This window comes from Macaca thibetana, chromosome 15 (assembly GCF_024542745.1).
Source record: "Macaca thibetana thibetana isolate TM-01 chromosome 15, ASM2454274v1, whole genome shotgun sequence".
NCBI classification, from domain to species: Eukaryota; Metazoa; Chordata; class Mammalia; order Primates; family Cercopithecidae; genus Macaca; species Macaca thibetana.
The window spans coordinates 13,415,595-13,430,493 of record NC_065592.1 but is presented as its reverse complement, the minus strand read 5'-3'; the positions used below and the strand labels follow the sequence as shown (position 1 = coordinate 13,430,493).

The 14,899-nt window shown below is 46.4% G+C and overlaps 1 protein-coding gene across 5 annotated transcripts in view; it reads left to right on the top strand.

The window, feature by feature from the left end:
* The window catches only part of RABEPK (Rab9 effector protein with kelch motifs), a 35,354-nt gene that overhangs the window by 5,059 nt on the left and 15,396 nt on the right, over positions 1–14,899 (top strand). For 3 of the 5 annotated variants that reach the window (XM_050760565.1, XM_050760562.1, XM_050760560.1), the window contains exons 3-5: positions 3,186–3,343; positions 8,764–8,916; positions 13,626–13,787. In XM_050760565.1, coding sequence (XP_050616522.1) covers positions 3,186–3,343; positions 8,764–8,916; positions 13,626–13,787 — 473 coding nt within the window. Of the gene's footprint in view, positions 1–988; positions 1,123–3,185; positions 3,344–8,763; positions 8,917–13,625; positions 13,788–14,899 lie in introns of all 5 variants that reach the window. The other 2 variants (XM_050760564.1, XM_050760563.1) reach the window with 2 other exon arrangements.

Genomic DNA, 14,899 nt, shown 5'->3' with positions numbered 1-14,899 from the left:
GAGATGGTGCCACTGCACTCCAGCCTGGGCAACAGAGGGAGGGAGACTCCGTCTCAAAAACAAACAAACAAACAAAAAATTAGATTTCTTAAACTGGCCCAATGGTCCTTGCCAAATGTTTCTGCCTGTTTTTTCAACCTCAAATCCCATGACTTGTTCCTTTGTTCTCTTTCTCTTCTTTACTCTGCCCTGCACTGTTCCACTCAGGAGCTACTCATGCTGGTCTCTCCGCCCGGACTGCTCTTTCCCTCCACCTTTCGTCCCTCTCTTTGCCCAGCTTATTTTATTTTATTTTTGAGACAAGGTCTTCCTCTGTGGCTAGCCACCCAGGCTGGAATGCAGTGGTACAATTGTGGCTCATCATAGCCTCGATCTCCTGGCCTCAAATAACCCTCCCATCTCCATCTCCCAAGTAACTGGGACTATGGGTATGTACTACCATGCCCAGCTAATTTTTTTTTTTTTTTTTTTTTTAAATAGAGACACAGTCTCTCTATGTTGCCCAGGCTGGTCTCAAACTCCTGGGCTCAGGTGATCTTCCCACTCCAGCCTCCCAAAGTGCTGGGATTACAGGTGTGAGCCACCACACCTGGCCTGCCCAGCTAATTTCTACTCATACTTCAGATCTCTATCCAAATGGTGCTTCTTCAGCAGGCCTTCTCCGATCACCCTATCTCCCTGGCTCCTTACAGGGTGAGACCCTCCTAAGACATGCATGTCCTCATGCTATATATTCTGTACTCCTTTCTACCACAATTGAAGTGAAATAGATAGTTGTGAAACTGTTTAATGTTTCTTTTCCCACCTAGTCTGTAAGGCCTATCAAGGCAGGGACTTTTTTTTGTAATATCCACCATCTCTGGATGGCCGTGTGCTTTTGGGATAAATTACTCAACCTTCCTAAGCTTCAGTTCCTCCGTTGTAAAACTCAGATGATGGTAACAGCTGTTATCTTCAAAGAGTGTTTGTGTTTTTGTTTTTGAGACAGAGTCTCGCTCTATCGCCAGGTTGGAGTGCAGTGGCACGATCTCGGCTCACTGCAACTTCCGCCTCCCTGGTTCAAGCAATCCTGCCTCAGCCTCCCGAGTAGCTAGGACTGCAGGCGCGCACCACCACACCCAGGTAATTTTTGTATTTTTAGTAGAGACGGGGTTTCATCATGTTGGCCAGGATGGTCTCGATCTCTTGACCTCATGATCTGCCTGCCTCGGCCTCCCAATGTGCTGGCATTACAGGTGTGAGCCACTGCGCCCGGCCCTCAAAGGGGTTTTGTGTAGATTAAGTGACATCAGAATAGAGATCTGAATGGGAAACAGATTTGGCCACCACTGATGAATATATAGATGAGTGGTAATTGAAGTTATCACTACAGATAACATTAATCAGGTAAGCAAATGTAAACTGAGGAAAACAGAACTCAAGGTTGACTGAGAGTCAGGAGGTGGCTGGTAGGGAAGGAGTAGGAGAAAGAAGCAGAAAGGACAGCCAGAAAGGTGAATGCAGAACCAAAGGAAGGGATGTGGGAAAGCCAGGCTGGGAGAAAGGCACAAGAAGAAGGGAGTCCCAAACACCAGAGAGGTCAAATAAGACAGGGCCTGAAAAACAGCTACAGAAATTTGTTTTCCAATCAGGAAGCTTGAAGTGTGTTTTCTCAGTCAGCATTCAGAGTCACTGTGGAGAGTGGAATGGGCCGAGTGCAGTGGGCACATCCCTATAATCTTAGGACTTAGGGAGACCAGGGCAGAAGGATTGCATGAGGCTGGGAGTTCAAGACCAACCTGGCCAACATAGCGAGACCCCTGTCTCTACTTAAAAAAATATAGAGAGACTCTGGCCGGGCACAGTGGCTCACGCCTGTAATCTCAGCACTTTGGGAGGCTGAGGCAGGTGGATCACAAGATCAGGAGTTCGAGACCAGCCTGGCCAACATAGTGAAACCCCGTCTCTACTAAAAATACAAAAATTAGCCAGGCATGGTGGTGTGTACCTGTAGTCCCAGCTGCTCAGGAGGCTGAGACAGGAGAATCGCTTGAAGCCAGGAAGCGGAGGTTATGGTGAGCCAAGATTGCACTACTGCACTCTAGCCTGGGCAACAGAGTGAGACTCCATCTCAAAAAAAAGAAAAAAGAGAGAGAGAGAATGGAATGACCAAATCCTGTATGTGATTTTTCAGAGTGCTAGCTTTGGCTTCCATCAGATTGAGTTTTATGAGTAATCTGGAAAAGCTCTGAAATCAGTAAATTCTGGATAATTTTTTTGATGGGGAGGAATCATTGGCTTGTGGCAAGAGCCCCGGGGCTGTTGGTTCCCATGTGGTGGCACATAAAGCTCTCGCCACCATTTATTGAGTCCTTCACTGCCCTGTTTTGACGTCTTGTCTTAGTCTTCATAATGATCTTTTGCAGTAAGAACTATTGCTGTCCTCATTTCACAAATGAGTAAACTAAAGTTCAGAAAGGTTAAGTGACTTCCAAAAGGTCACACATCGAGGAAGTACCTGAGCTGGAATTTGAACCAGATCTGTCTGAATTCACACACCATGTTCACAGCCACCATCCTGTGCCAAGACACATCACTGAACATTTCTGGAGATCAGTTTCCCTATCTACCAAATGGGGAAAAATATAGCCCAGTGCATTCCTACCAGATAACTGTGAGATGAAGACAGTGACAAAATGGAAAAGTCAAAGACTATGTGCAAAGGGGAGGTACTATTATTAATTGGAGAAGTGCTGCTTTGTTGGGTACAATTTGAAGTGTCTGCATAAGACCCTTCATTCTGGGGCCGGGCGCGGCGGCTCAAGCCTGTAATCCCAGCACTTTGGGAGGCTGAGACGGGCGGATCACAAGGTCAGGAGATGAAGACCATCCTGGCTAACATGGTGAAACCCCGTCTCCACTAAAAAATACAAAAAACTAGCCGGGCGAGGTGGCGGGCGCCTGTAATCCCAGCTACTCGGGAGGCTGAGGCCGGAGAATGGTGTAAACCCGGGAGGCGGAGCTTGCAGTGAGCTGAGATCCGGCCACTGCACTCCAGCCTGGGCGACAGAGCAAGACTCCGTCTCAAAAAGAAAAAAAAAAAAAAAGACCCTTCATTCTGGTGAATATTTCATGAGGAATGGAAAGAATACACTACTGCGTTTATTCTGTGCTCAGGCCTCCTGAATACATCCTTCCTTTGGCAGGTACACCTTGACTCTCCCTGGTGACAGCCCTTGTGCTCGAGTTGGCCACAGCTGTTCGTATTTACCCCCAGTTGGTAATGCCAAGAGAGGAAAGGTCTTCATCGTTGGCGGAGCAAATCCAAACAGAAGCTTCTCAGACGTGCACGCCATGGATCTGGGTAAGACCAGAGCTGCGGAGTACCTGCCCTGTGGCCAGAGAACAGGGCTGTGTGCTGCTAGCCATTAGCAGGGCATTCCTAAAAACACCAGCAGGGTTTTCCTATAAGAAAAAATGGCCAGGGCTAGGTCCAGTGGCTCACGCCTCTAGTTCCAGCACTGTGGGAGGCCAAGGCGGGCGGATCGCCTGAGGTTAGAGTTTGAAACCAGCCTGACCAATATGATGAAACCCCGTCTCTACTAAAAATACAAAAAAAATTAGCCGGGTGTGGTGGTGGGCACCTGTAGTCCCAGCTACTCAGGAGGCTGAGACAGGAGAATTACTTGAACCGCGGAGACAGAAGTTACACCGAGCCAAGATCGTGCTACTGCACTCCAGCCTGGGCGACAGAGCGAGACTCAGTCTCAAAAAAAAAAAAAGAAAGAAGAAAAAATGAACATCACTGACAGATCCCTAAGGTTTCTCAGCAGGTTCCTGGCACACAGTCATCTGACCAATACCTCCTTGTTTAGGGGAAGAGAACCCTTATGGAGCCTTGGTTGTCCAGCCATTTATTCATCAAATATTTCCATAGGATACATTGATGACTACCACCACTCATTCTATCCACATATCCAATATATCACTAAGCCCTACTTTTATCTTTGTTTTTTTTGAGATGGAGTTTCGCTTTTATTGCCCAGGCTGGAGTGCAGTGGCACGATCTTCGCTCACTGCAACCTCCACCTCCCAGGTTCAAGCAATTCTCCTGCCTCAGCCTCCTGAGTAGCTGGGATTACAGGCATGCGCCACCATGCCCAGCTAATTTTTTTTTTTTTTTTTGAGACGGAGTCTTACTCTGTCGCCAAGGCTGGAGCCATGCAGTGGCGCGATCTCAGCTCACTGCAACCTGAGCCTTCTGGGTTCAAGCAATTCTCCTGCCTCAGCCTCCTGGGTAGCTGGGATTACAGGCGCCCACCACTACTCCCAGCTAATCTTTTGTATTTTTAGTAGGGACTGGGTTTCACCATGTTGGCCAAGCTGGTCTCGAACTCCAGACCTCGTGATTTGTCCTCCTCGGCCTCCCAAAATGCTGGGATTACAGGCATGAGCCACCGCGCCTGGCCCCAACCTCATTTCTTGGCTCTCTCCAACCCACATATCTCTCATCTTTATCCATGTCTGTCCATTTCCACTACTGCTACTGTAGTCCAAGCCACTGTTGTCTCTCAACTAGACTTACAATAGCCTCCTCACCCGTCTCCCTGCTTCCAAGTTTACCCACTATACAGTATATTTTCTGTACCTAGCCAGCGAATATCATCTAAAATACAAATCTGACCAGGTCACTCCGTATTTCAGACCTTTCTCAACCTCACCTTTTTTTTTTTTTTTTTTTTAGATCTAGTCTTGCTCTGTGGCCCAGGCTGGAGTGCAGTGGTACCGTGAACTCGGCTCACTGCAACCTCTGCCCCCTGGTTTCGAGCAATTTTCCTGCCTCAGCCTCCTGAATAGCTGGGATTACAGGTGCGTGCCATCACACCCGGCTAATTTTTGTATTTTTAGTAGAGACGGGGTTTCACCATGTTAATCAGGCTGGTCCTCAAATCCTGACCTTGTGATCGTCCCACCTCAGCCTCACAAAGTGCTGGTATTATGGGTGTGAGCCACCGCACTGGCCTTTTTTTTTTTTTTTTTTTTTTTTTGCGGCAGCGTGTCACTCTGTCACCCAGACTGGAGTGCAGAGGCATAATCTTGGCTCACAGCAACCTCTGCCTCACAGGTTCAAGCAATTCTCCTGTCTTAGCCTCCCACTAAGCTGCTATTACAGGTGCGTGCCACCAGCCTGGCTGATTTTTGTATTTTTAGTAGAGATGGGGTTTCACCATGTTGGCCAGGCTGGTCTCGAACTTCTGACCTCAAGTAATCTGCCTGCGTCGGCCTCCCAAAGTGCTGGGGTTACAGGTGTAAGCCACTGCGCCCGGCCCCAACCTCATTTCTTGGCTCTCTCCAACCCACATTTGCTGCACTGGATGTCCTTCAGTTCTTTGAACACGGCTTGAGCTCTCTGGCCTCCATGCCTTTGCACACACAGATCCCTCTGCTAGGAATGTTTTTCCCTTTTCTTATCATCTGGCTACTCTATATCTTTCAGATTTCAGATTAAATGTCTCTTCTGCCAGGAACCTTTCCCGTTACCTCTGGACTCGTTCAGGCACTACATGACTCTGTATGTCCATAGTCTCATGTGCTCTTCTATCCTATCTGCCTTCACAGCCCTATCACATGTGATTGTTTCCTGTCCATCTGCCCCACAAGAACATAAGCTCCTTAGAAACAGGTAGCATGTTTTCCTCATCATTGTATCCCAGACACTACCACAGGGCTTACAACAGAGTGGGTGCTCTGTAAGTATTTGAATGAATGAATGAATGAATGAATGAATGAATGAACCTGCTAATAAGAAACGATTATTAGCTGGGCGCAGTGGCTCATGCCTGTAATCCCAGCACTTTGGGAGGCTGAGGCAGGCAGATCATGAGGTGAGGAGATGGAGACCATCCTGGCCAACATGGTGAAACCTTGTCTCTACTAAAAATACAAAAAAAATTAGCTGGGCGTGATGGCATGTGCCCGTAGTCCTAGCTGAGGCAGGAGAATCACTTGCATCTGGGAGGCAGAGGTTGCAGTGAGCCGAGATTACACCACTGCACTACAGTCTGGTGACAGAGCAAGACTCTGTCTCAAAAACATAAAATAAAATAAAATAAAATAAAATAAAATAAAATAAAATAAAATAAAATAAAATAAAGAAACCATTATTCTTTGCTCTACACAAGGGCAGAAGTTGAACAATGGTGGCCCACTTACGTATTTTGTTAGGTCCATGTAACATTTCCAGATTGTTTTAATCTTAAGGTGTTTTTTTTTTTTTTTTTTTTTTTGAAATGGAGTCTCAAACTGTCATCCAGGCTGGAGCGCAGTGGCATGATCTTGGCTCACTGCAACCTCCACCTCCTGGGTTAAAGTGATTCTCCTGGGCCAGGCACCGTGGCTCACGCCTGTAATCCCAGCACCTTGGGAGGCCGAGGCGGGCAGATCATGAGGTCAGGAGATTGAGACCATGCTGGCTAACACGGTAAAACCCCATCTCTACTAAAAATACAAAAAAAATTAGCCAGGCTTGGTGGCGGGCATCTGTAGTCCCAGATACTCGGGAGGCTGAGACAGGAGAATGGCATGAACCTGGGAGGCGGAGGTTGCAGTGAGCTGAGATCGAGCCACTGCACTCCAGCCTGGGTGACAGAGCGATACTCCGTCTCAAAAAAAAAAAAAAAAGTGATTCTCCTGCCTCATACTCCCAAGTAGCTGGGACTACAGGTGCGTGCCATCATGCCCCACTGATTTTTGTATTTTTAGTAGGGATGGGGTTTCACCATGTTGGCCAGTCTGGTCTTGAACTCCTGACCTCAAGTGATCCACCCACCTCGGCCTCCCTAAGTGCTAGGATTACATGCATAAGCCACCACACCCAGCCTAATCTTAAATTGTTTACCAACCAATCATGCAGAAATCTATATAGACATTTAAATGGTTTGGCTTCTCTTGATAATGTTGGAAAATCTAACGTCATTAGGCCTGCTTGTCTACATGGCAACAATTATTTGGAACTGAGCTGCCACCTATCAAGAGGGCTCTTTTTCTCCAGTTTGCCACAGTCTTTGTTACTCCTGCCTAGGCATTTGAATTTCTACTCCCTGCACTAAAAAAATCAAAGGTAGGCTGGACGAAGTGTAATCCCCCAGCACTTTAGGAGGCCGAGGCGGGTGGATCACTTGAGGTCAGGAGTTCGAGGCCAGCCTGGCCAACATGGTGAAACCCCCATCTCTACTAAAAATACAAAAATTAGCCAGGCATGGTGGCGCACGCCTGTAATCCCAGTTACTCGGGAGGCTGAGGCAGGAGAATCGCTTGAGCCTGGGAGGCGGAGGTTGTAGTGAGCTGACATTGCGCCAGTGTACTCCTTGCTCCAGAGCAAGACTCCATCTCAAAAAAAAAAAAAATTCAAAGGTAAATTAAATCACTTCTAGTCCTCAATTACATTAAATTAGTTCAGTTATGTCTTTATTGCAACCTATTAATAGCTTGGTGACCCTGGCTACACCATCTCAACCATCTGGACCTCCGTGCCCTATAAAGTAGGGATAATAACTTGCTTCAGATCTAACAAGATAATGCCTGTAAAGGTCTTGTATAATTGCTTAACCCAGTGAAATAACTACTATTAATAATAAAGGTTAGGCTTTTTTTGTTTGTTTGTTTGTTTTTTGAGACAGAGTCTCACTCTGTCACCCAGGCTGGAGTGCAGTGAGATCTCGGCTCACTGCAAGCTCCGCCTCCCAGGTTCACGCCATTCTCCTGCCTCAGCCTCCTGAGTAGTTGGGACTACAGGCGCCCGCCACCACGCCTGGCTAATTTTTAGTAGAGATGGGATTTCACCTTGTTAGCCAGGATGGTCTTGATCTCGTGACCTCGTGATCCGCCTGCCTCGGCCTCCCAGAGTGCTGGGATTACAGGCAGGAGCCACTGCTCCTGGCCAAGGTTAGGTATTATTATTCTGTGAACTTGTTTTAGCCAGCCATCATTTATTTGCAAGTAACAGAATCCCACTTAAACCACAGGAAAAAGAAGGAATTTATTTAGTCAGATACAGGCGTGTTTCTTTCTTTTTCTTTTTTTTTTTTTTTTTGAGATGGAGTCTTGCTGTCTTCCCAGACTGGAGTACAGTGGCACAATCTCAGCTTGCTGCAACCTCTGCTTGGTTAACCAAGTAAAATAACCCTGGGTTCAAGCAATTCCCCTGCCTCAGCCTCCCAAGTAGCTGGGACTACAGGCACATGCCACTACAGTCGGCTAATTTTTTTGTATTTTAGTAGAGACGAGGTTTCACCATGTTGGCCAGGATGGTCTCGATCTTCTGACCTCGTGATCCACCCACCTGGGCCTCCCAAAGTGCTGGGATTACAGGCGTGAGCCACTGCGCCTGGCCGATACAGGCGTGTTTCAAAGAATTCAAGGACAGGAAGTAGAGCCCAGGATCATGAGAAAGTGGAAGCACTTGATCTGATTGGCTCATTCTGGTTTCATTGGCTACCTTCAACCCAATCAGCTAAAGCTACAAAGTCAAAGTGTAGTACAAACATATCATCTGGGATCTACCCTTGTGGTTGACAAAGTGGGGACAGTTTCCATAGAACAGGGTCTATGGGCTAGGCAGACAGCCCCCTAAGTATCTATTATAGAACTTTCTGGAGGTTGACAACATGCCCTTTAAGTGATTCATTTATGTTTATGGCCATCTTCTCACAACCATCCCCAAGTGTGCCAACCAGTATAACAGTTGGCAGCCCCAATCTAGGAACTGGGTGAAATGTTTTCCAGGAAAACACCAGTGGGACTTAGTTACCTGCAAGGGCCTCTTGCCCCGCTATGAACATGCTAGCTTCATTCCCTCCTGCACATCTGACCATATCTGGGTATTTGGAGGTGCCAACCAATCAGGAAATCGAAATTGTCTACAAGTCCTGAATCCTGGTAAGTAGCCAAAGCTTATTTTATTTATGTACATATAAATGTTCGTGTGTGTGTGTGTGTGTGTGTGTATACATATATCCAATTATAATTCCAGTACATTTGGATTATACTGATTACCATTTAACTTTGCTGACATCATAGAAAATAGGAATTTTAACTTTTAGCATAATCTGAAAACAACAGAATAAAAACAATTGTTGGTAACACGTACAATTTTTAACTTGTTAAATGTCAAAGCTGGAAGAGACTTCAGAGAACAGCTATGCCAAATGGGCAACTCAGGTTTATCAAGGGGAAAGTGACTTTCCTAAAGTCACAAGAGGCCTGGCATAGTAGCTCACGCCTGTAATCCCAGCACTTTGGGAGGCCGAGGCAGGCGGATCAGTTGAGGTCAGGAGTTTGAGATCGGCCTGGCCAATATGGTGAAACCCCATCTCTACTAAAAATACAAAAATCAGCTGGGCATGGTGGTGGGCATCTATAATCCCAGCTACTCAGAAGGCTGAGGCAGGAGAATCGCTTGAACCCGGGAGGCGGAGATTGCAGTGAGCTGGGATCGTGCCACTGCACTCCAGCCTGGGCAACAGGGTGAGACTCTGTCTCAAAAAAAATAGGAAAGAAAAATTTTTAAAAATAAAGTCACAAGAGAGTCAGTGGCTGAGCCAGGCTTAGAACCCAAGTCACCTAGATTAGTGGTCCTCCAGTAAGGTCCTCCAAAGGTCCTCCCTGGGAGACATTTGGCCATATCTGAAAACATTTTGGGTTATCACAACTGGGGGTAGGGCGGGCTACTGGCTTCTAGGGGTAGAGGCCAGATATGTCGTGTATATATCCTGTCACGCCTAAGACAGCCACCACAGGGAAGAATTATCTGGTCTAAAATGTCAGTAGTGCCAAAGTTAAGAAACACTGACCTGGATCCTCCTAGTATGTTTCTTTTAGCCAAAAGTAGAAAGTTCCTAACTTGTCTCACTGACAAGACATTTTGTTTGTTCGTTTTGTTTGTTTGTTTGTTTTTGTTTTTCATACCTTCCTGTTTCCATCACTGGCAGTTTTATATAGAGGAAGCAGTTTGGGAACATCACAACTGATAGGAGGTGGCTAAACCACCTGTGGGGAAGTGAACTTGTCTTTTTGCCTTTTGTTTGTTTTTGTTTTTCTCTTTACAAATATTATTTATGTTCATTGTAAAATACTTGAAAAATACAAATAAGTGGGAAAAGTCATCCACAATCCTATTATATTAAGGCTATTAACAACTTTCTGTCTTTTTTTTTTTTTTTTTTTTTTTTGAGACGGCGTTTCACTCTTGTTGCCCAGGCTGGAGTGCAATGGTGCAATCTCGGCTCACTGCAACCTCCGCCTCCTGGGTTCAGGCGATTCTCCTGCCTCAGCCTCCCAAGTAGCTGGGATTACAGGCATGCGCCACTATGCCTGGCTAATTTTGTATTTTTAGCAGGGATGGGGTGTCTCCATGTTAGCCAGGCTGGTCTCGAATTCTTGATCTCAGGTGATCTGTCCACCTCGGCCTCCCAAAGTGCTGGAATTACAGATGTGAGCCAATGTGCCCGACCCAACTTTCTGTCTTCTTCCTGTCTTTTCTCTGTTTTCACAAGCCTGAGATCATACTATATTTACACGTTCATAACTTTTTCCTTTTAATTTCATAATGCCAGGAGAAATAGGTGATTTTTTTTGGCTTTAGCAAAAATAATTGATTTGTTATTAATAACAGTGCTTTGTTAATATCATATCATTTGTTTGTTTTGTTTTGGGTTTTTTTGTTGTTGTTAACTTTTTTTTTTTTTCCCAAGGCAGGGTCTCACTCTTTTGCCTAGGCTGGGATGCAGTGGTTTGATCACAGCTCACTGCAGCCTCGACCATCCAGGCTCAGGTGATCCTCCTAGCTCAGCCTCCCAGGTAGCTGGGACTACAGGCGCTTGCCACCATGCCTAGCTAATTTGTTTGTATTTTTTGTAGAGACAGGGTTTTGCCATGTTGCCCATGCTGGTCTCAAACTCCTGGGGTCAAGCAATTTGCCTGCCTCAGCCTCCCAAAGTGTTGGGATTACAGACATGAGCCACTGCACCTGGCCAACATCATTTTTAATGGCTGTATCATGCTCCATTATATATAAAATACTCCATAATACCGTAATTCCTCCATTTATGAACATTTAGTTCCTTTCAGGTTTTTACCATTATAATTAACAAAGCAGTGAACATCTTCATTCAGAAGTCATAGACTGTATTTCAAATTATTTTCTTAGGGTTCCTGCCAAGCAATAAAAAGACTAGGTAAAATATTGTGAACCTTTTCAAGGTTTTGATACATACTACCAAATTGCTCTCCAGAAAGATTTTTCCAGTTTATCCTCTCTCCAACTGTGTTTAACAATGTTTCTTTCATTACTGACCAGCACTGAATTTATCAGTTTTAAACATTGCTAATTTGATAGGCAAAAAAACTTGTGCACAGTTTAAATATGCATTTTGGGCCAGCGCGGTGGCTCACACCTGTAATCCCAGCACTTTGGGAGGCTGAGGTGCGCCGATCACCTGAAGTCAGGAGTTTGAGAGCAGCCTGGCCAACATGGTGAAACCCTGTCACTACTAAAAATACAAAAATTAGCCTGTAGTCCCAGCTACTGATGAGGGTGAGGCAGGAGGATCGCTTGAACCCAGGAGGCAGAGGTTGCAATGTGCCGAGATCGTACCACAGCCTGAGCAATGAGTGAGACTCCCTGTCAAAAAAGCATTTTTTGACCTGGACATTTTTCACATGTCAGCCAACTCTTGCTCAGTTCCCTCTATCAACAATATATTTGGGGTGTTGCCCACCTAATGCATTTGTTGAGTATTGCCCGATAAAAAAATAAAAATTAAAAAAAAATCTATTTGTACAATAGTTGGTCAGAGTTCAGGAACTAGGACCAAATTTTCTTACATGTCAAGTATTTAAATTCCTTCAGCATATTTAGACAGTATGTTATCTTTCAATTTGATTTATTTGTTTGGGTATGTATTTCCTGTCGTCCCTCCTCCTCCCTGCCCTCCCTCTATGGAACATAAGTGCTTCGAAGGGAAGAGTTTGTTTATTGTTGAATATTCAGGGTACAGAACACTGTCAGAAATAGAGTAGACACGGCGGGGCATGGTGGCTCACGCCTGTAATCCCAACACTTTGGGAGGATGAGGAGGGCAGATCACAAGGTCAGGAGTTCCAGACCAGCCTGACCAACATACTGAAACCCCGTCTCTACTAAAAATACAAAAAAAAAAAAAAAAAAATTAGCTGGGCGTGGTGGCAGGTGCCTGTAGTCCCAGCTACTTGGGAGGCTGAGGCAGGAGAATCGCTTGAACCTGGGAGGTGGAGGTTGCAGTAAGCCGAGATCGCGCCACTGCACTCCAGCCTGGGTGACAGAGTGAGACTCCGTCTCAAAACAAAAAAGAAGAAGAAAGAGATGGACACTTGGCAGACCATTTGGCTAATTGTGAAGCCAATTTGCTTGGAGGGGTAGCAGTATGATGTGGTGGTTAAGGGCACAGATGAGGGTCTCTGCTTTGCTAGGCACTAACTATGTCCTTGGACAAGTGACTTAATCTCTCTCTGCCTCTGTGTTCTGTCACGTTGGATAATAACAGTTTCTGCCTTGTTAATTTGTCAAGGATTTAAATAAACTCAGTATCTGGCACATAATTAATGCTCAATAATTGTGGTAGTTGGTGTAGTTAAGGTTTGGCAAAGGGAAATCAGTTCTAGAACCCTGGCCTTTCGATTTTCAACAGTGGTATCCATTGAAATAAAATACAGTGAGAATTTGGAAAGCTTCTGTCAAAGAGGGTGATTTTATTTTATTTTTATTTTTATTTATTTATTTTTTTTTTTGAGACGGAGTCTCGCTCTGTCGCCCAGGCTGGAGTGCAGTGGCGCGATCTCGGCTCACTGCAAGCTCCGCCTCCCGGGTTCACGCCATTCTCCTGCCTCAGCCTCCCGAGTAGCTGGGACTACAGGCGCCCACAACCACGCCCGGCTAATTTTTTGTATTTTTAGTAGAGACGGGGTTTCACCGTGGTCTCGATCCTGACCTTGTGATCCGCCGGCCTCGGCCTCCCAAAGTGCTGGGATTACAGGCATGAGCCACCGCGCCCGGCCTATTTTATTTTATTTTATGTTATTTTATTTTATTTTATTTTTTTGAGACAGAGTCTCGCTCTGTTGCCGAGGCTGGAGTGCAGTGGTGCAATCTCAGTTCACTGCAACTGCCGCCTCCTGGGTTCAAGCGATTCTCCTGCCTCAACCTCCTGTGGAGCTGGGATTACAGGTCCCCACTACCATGCCTGGCTAATTTTAGTAGAGATGGGGTTTCACCCGATGTTGGCCAGGCTGGTCTCGAACTCCTGACCTCAAGTGATCCTCCTGCCCTGGCCTCCCAAAGTGCTGGGATTACAGGCAAGAGCCACTGCACCCAGCCTGACCCCATTCTTGTACTTACGGCTTTTAAATCTTGGGGATTTTGGACCGTCTTGGCAAATCCTAAGTATCATCTTCATTCTTCCTTGATGTTTGTGAGTATGAGATCCCTGCCCAAAACTAGGCTGTCCCCACTTGGGATTGGAGTCTGAAAACTGACTTCACTCAGCCCCAGAGTCAAGGTCAGAAGCCCCTCAACCTCGGTATTTTAAGTGCCTTCATTCTCTCTGGCCCAGAAACCAGGATGTGGACCACGCCAGAAGTGACCAGCTCCCCACCATCCCCAAGAACATTCCACACATCATCCGCAGCCATTGGAAACCAGCTGTATGTCTTTGGGGGCGGAGAGAGAGGTGCCCAGCCTGTGCAGGACACGAAGCTGCACGTATTTGACGCAAGTATGGACTGGTGGGCACCTTGGGGCTGGTCAGGGCCATCCCAGTCTACAAATTACCTAATGTAGGAAGCAGAAGTTAGAAAAGGAAAGCCTGCTGGGCGCGGTGGCTCACACCTGTAATCCCAGCACTGGGAGACCGAGGCGGGCGGATCACAAGGTCAGGAGATCAAGGCCACGGTGAAACCCCGTCTCTACTAAAAATACAAAAAATTAGCCGGGGGCGGTGGCGGGCGCCTGTAGTCCCAGCTACTTGGGAGGCTGAGGCAGGAGAATGGCAGGAACCCGGGAGGCGGAGCTTGCAGTGAGCTGAGATCGCGCCACTGCACTCCAGCCAGGGGGACAGAGCGGGACTCCGTCTCAAAAAAAAAAGGAAAGCCTGTTTCACTTCTAGACTTCTTTGTTATATCTCTTACCTGGTATCTTTTTCCCACAGCAAAATTGGCATTTAAAAAGGGATAATGAGGCCTGGTGCCCCAGAGCTTTGGGAGGCTGAGGCAAGTGGATCACTTAAGGTCAGGAGTTCGAGAACAGCCTGGCCAACATACCTGGTCTCTACTAAAAATTAAAAAAGTATCCGGGCATGATGGCACGCACCTGTAATCCCAGTTACTGAGGAGGCTGAGGCAGGAGAATCGCTTAAACCCAGGAGGAGGAGGTTTCAGTGAGCCAAGATGGGGCCACTGCACTCAGCCTGAGTAACATACTCTGTCTCAAAAAATAAATAAATAAATAAATAAATAAATAAATAAATAAATAAAACTAAAAAGATAGGCCGGGCACGGTGGCTCACGCCTGTAATCCCAGCACTTTGGGACGCCGTGGCGGGAGGATCACCTGAGATCAGGAGTTTGAAATCAGCCTAGCCATCATGGCAAAACCCCGTCTCTACTAAAAATACAAAAACTGTCTGGGTGCAGCGGTGGGTGCCTGTAATCCCAGCTACTCGGGAGGCTGAGTCAAGAGAATCACTTGAACTCGGGAGGCGGAGATGGCAGTGAGCCAAGATCGTACCAGATCGTACCACTGGACTCCAAGTGAGCCAAGATCGTACCACTGCACTCCAGCCTGGGTGACGGAGCGAGACTCTGTCTCAAAAAAAAAAAAAGAAAAAGA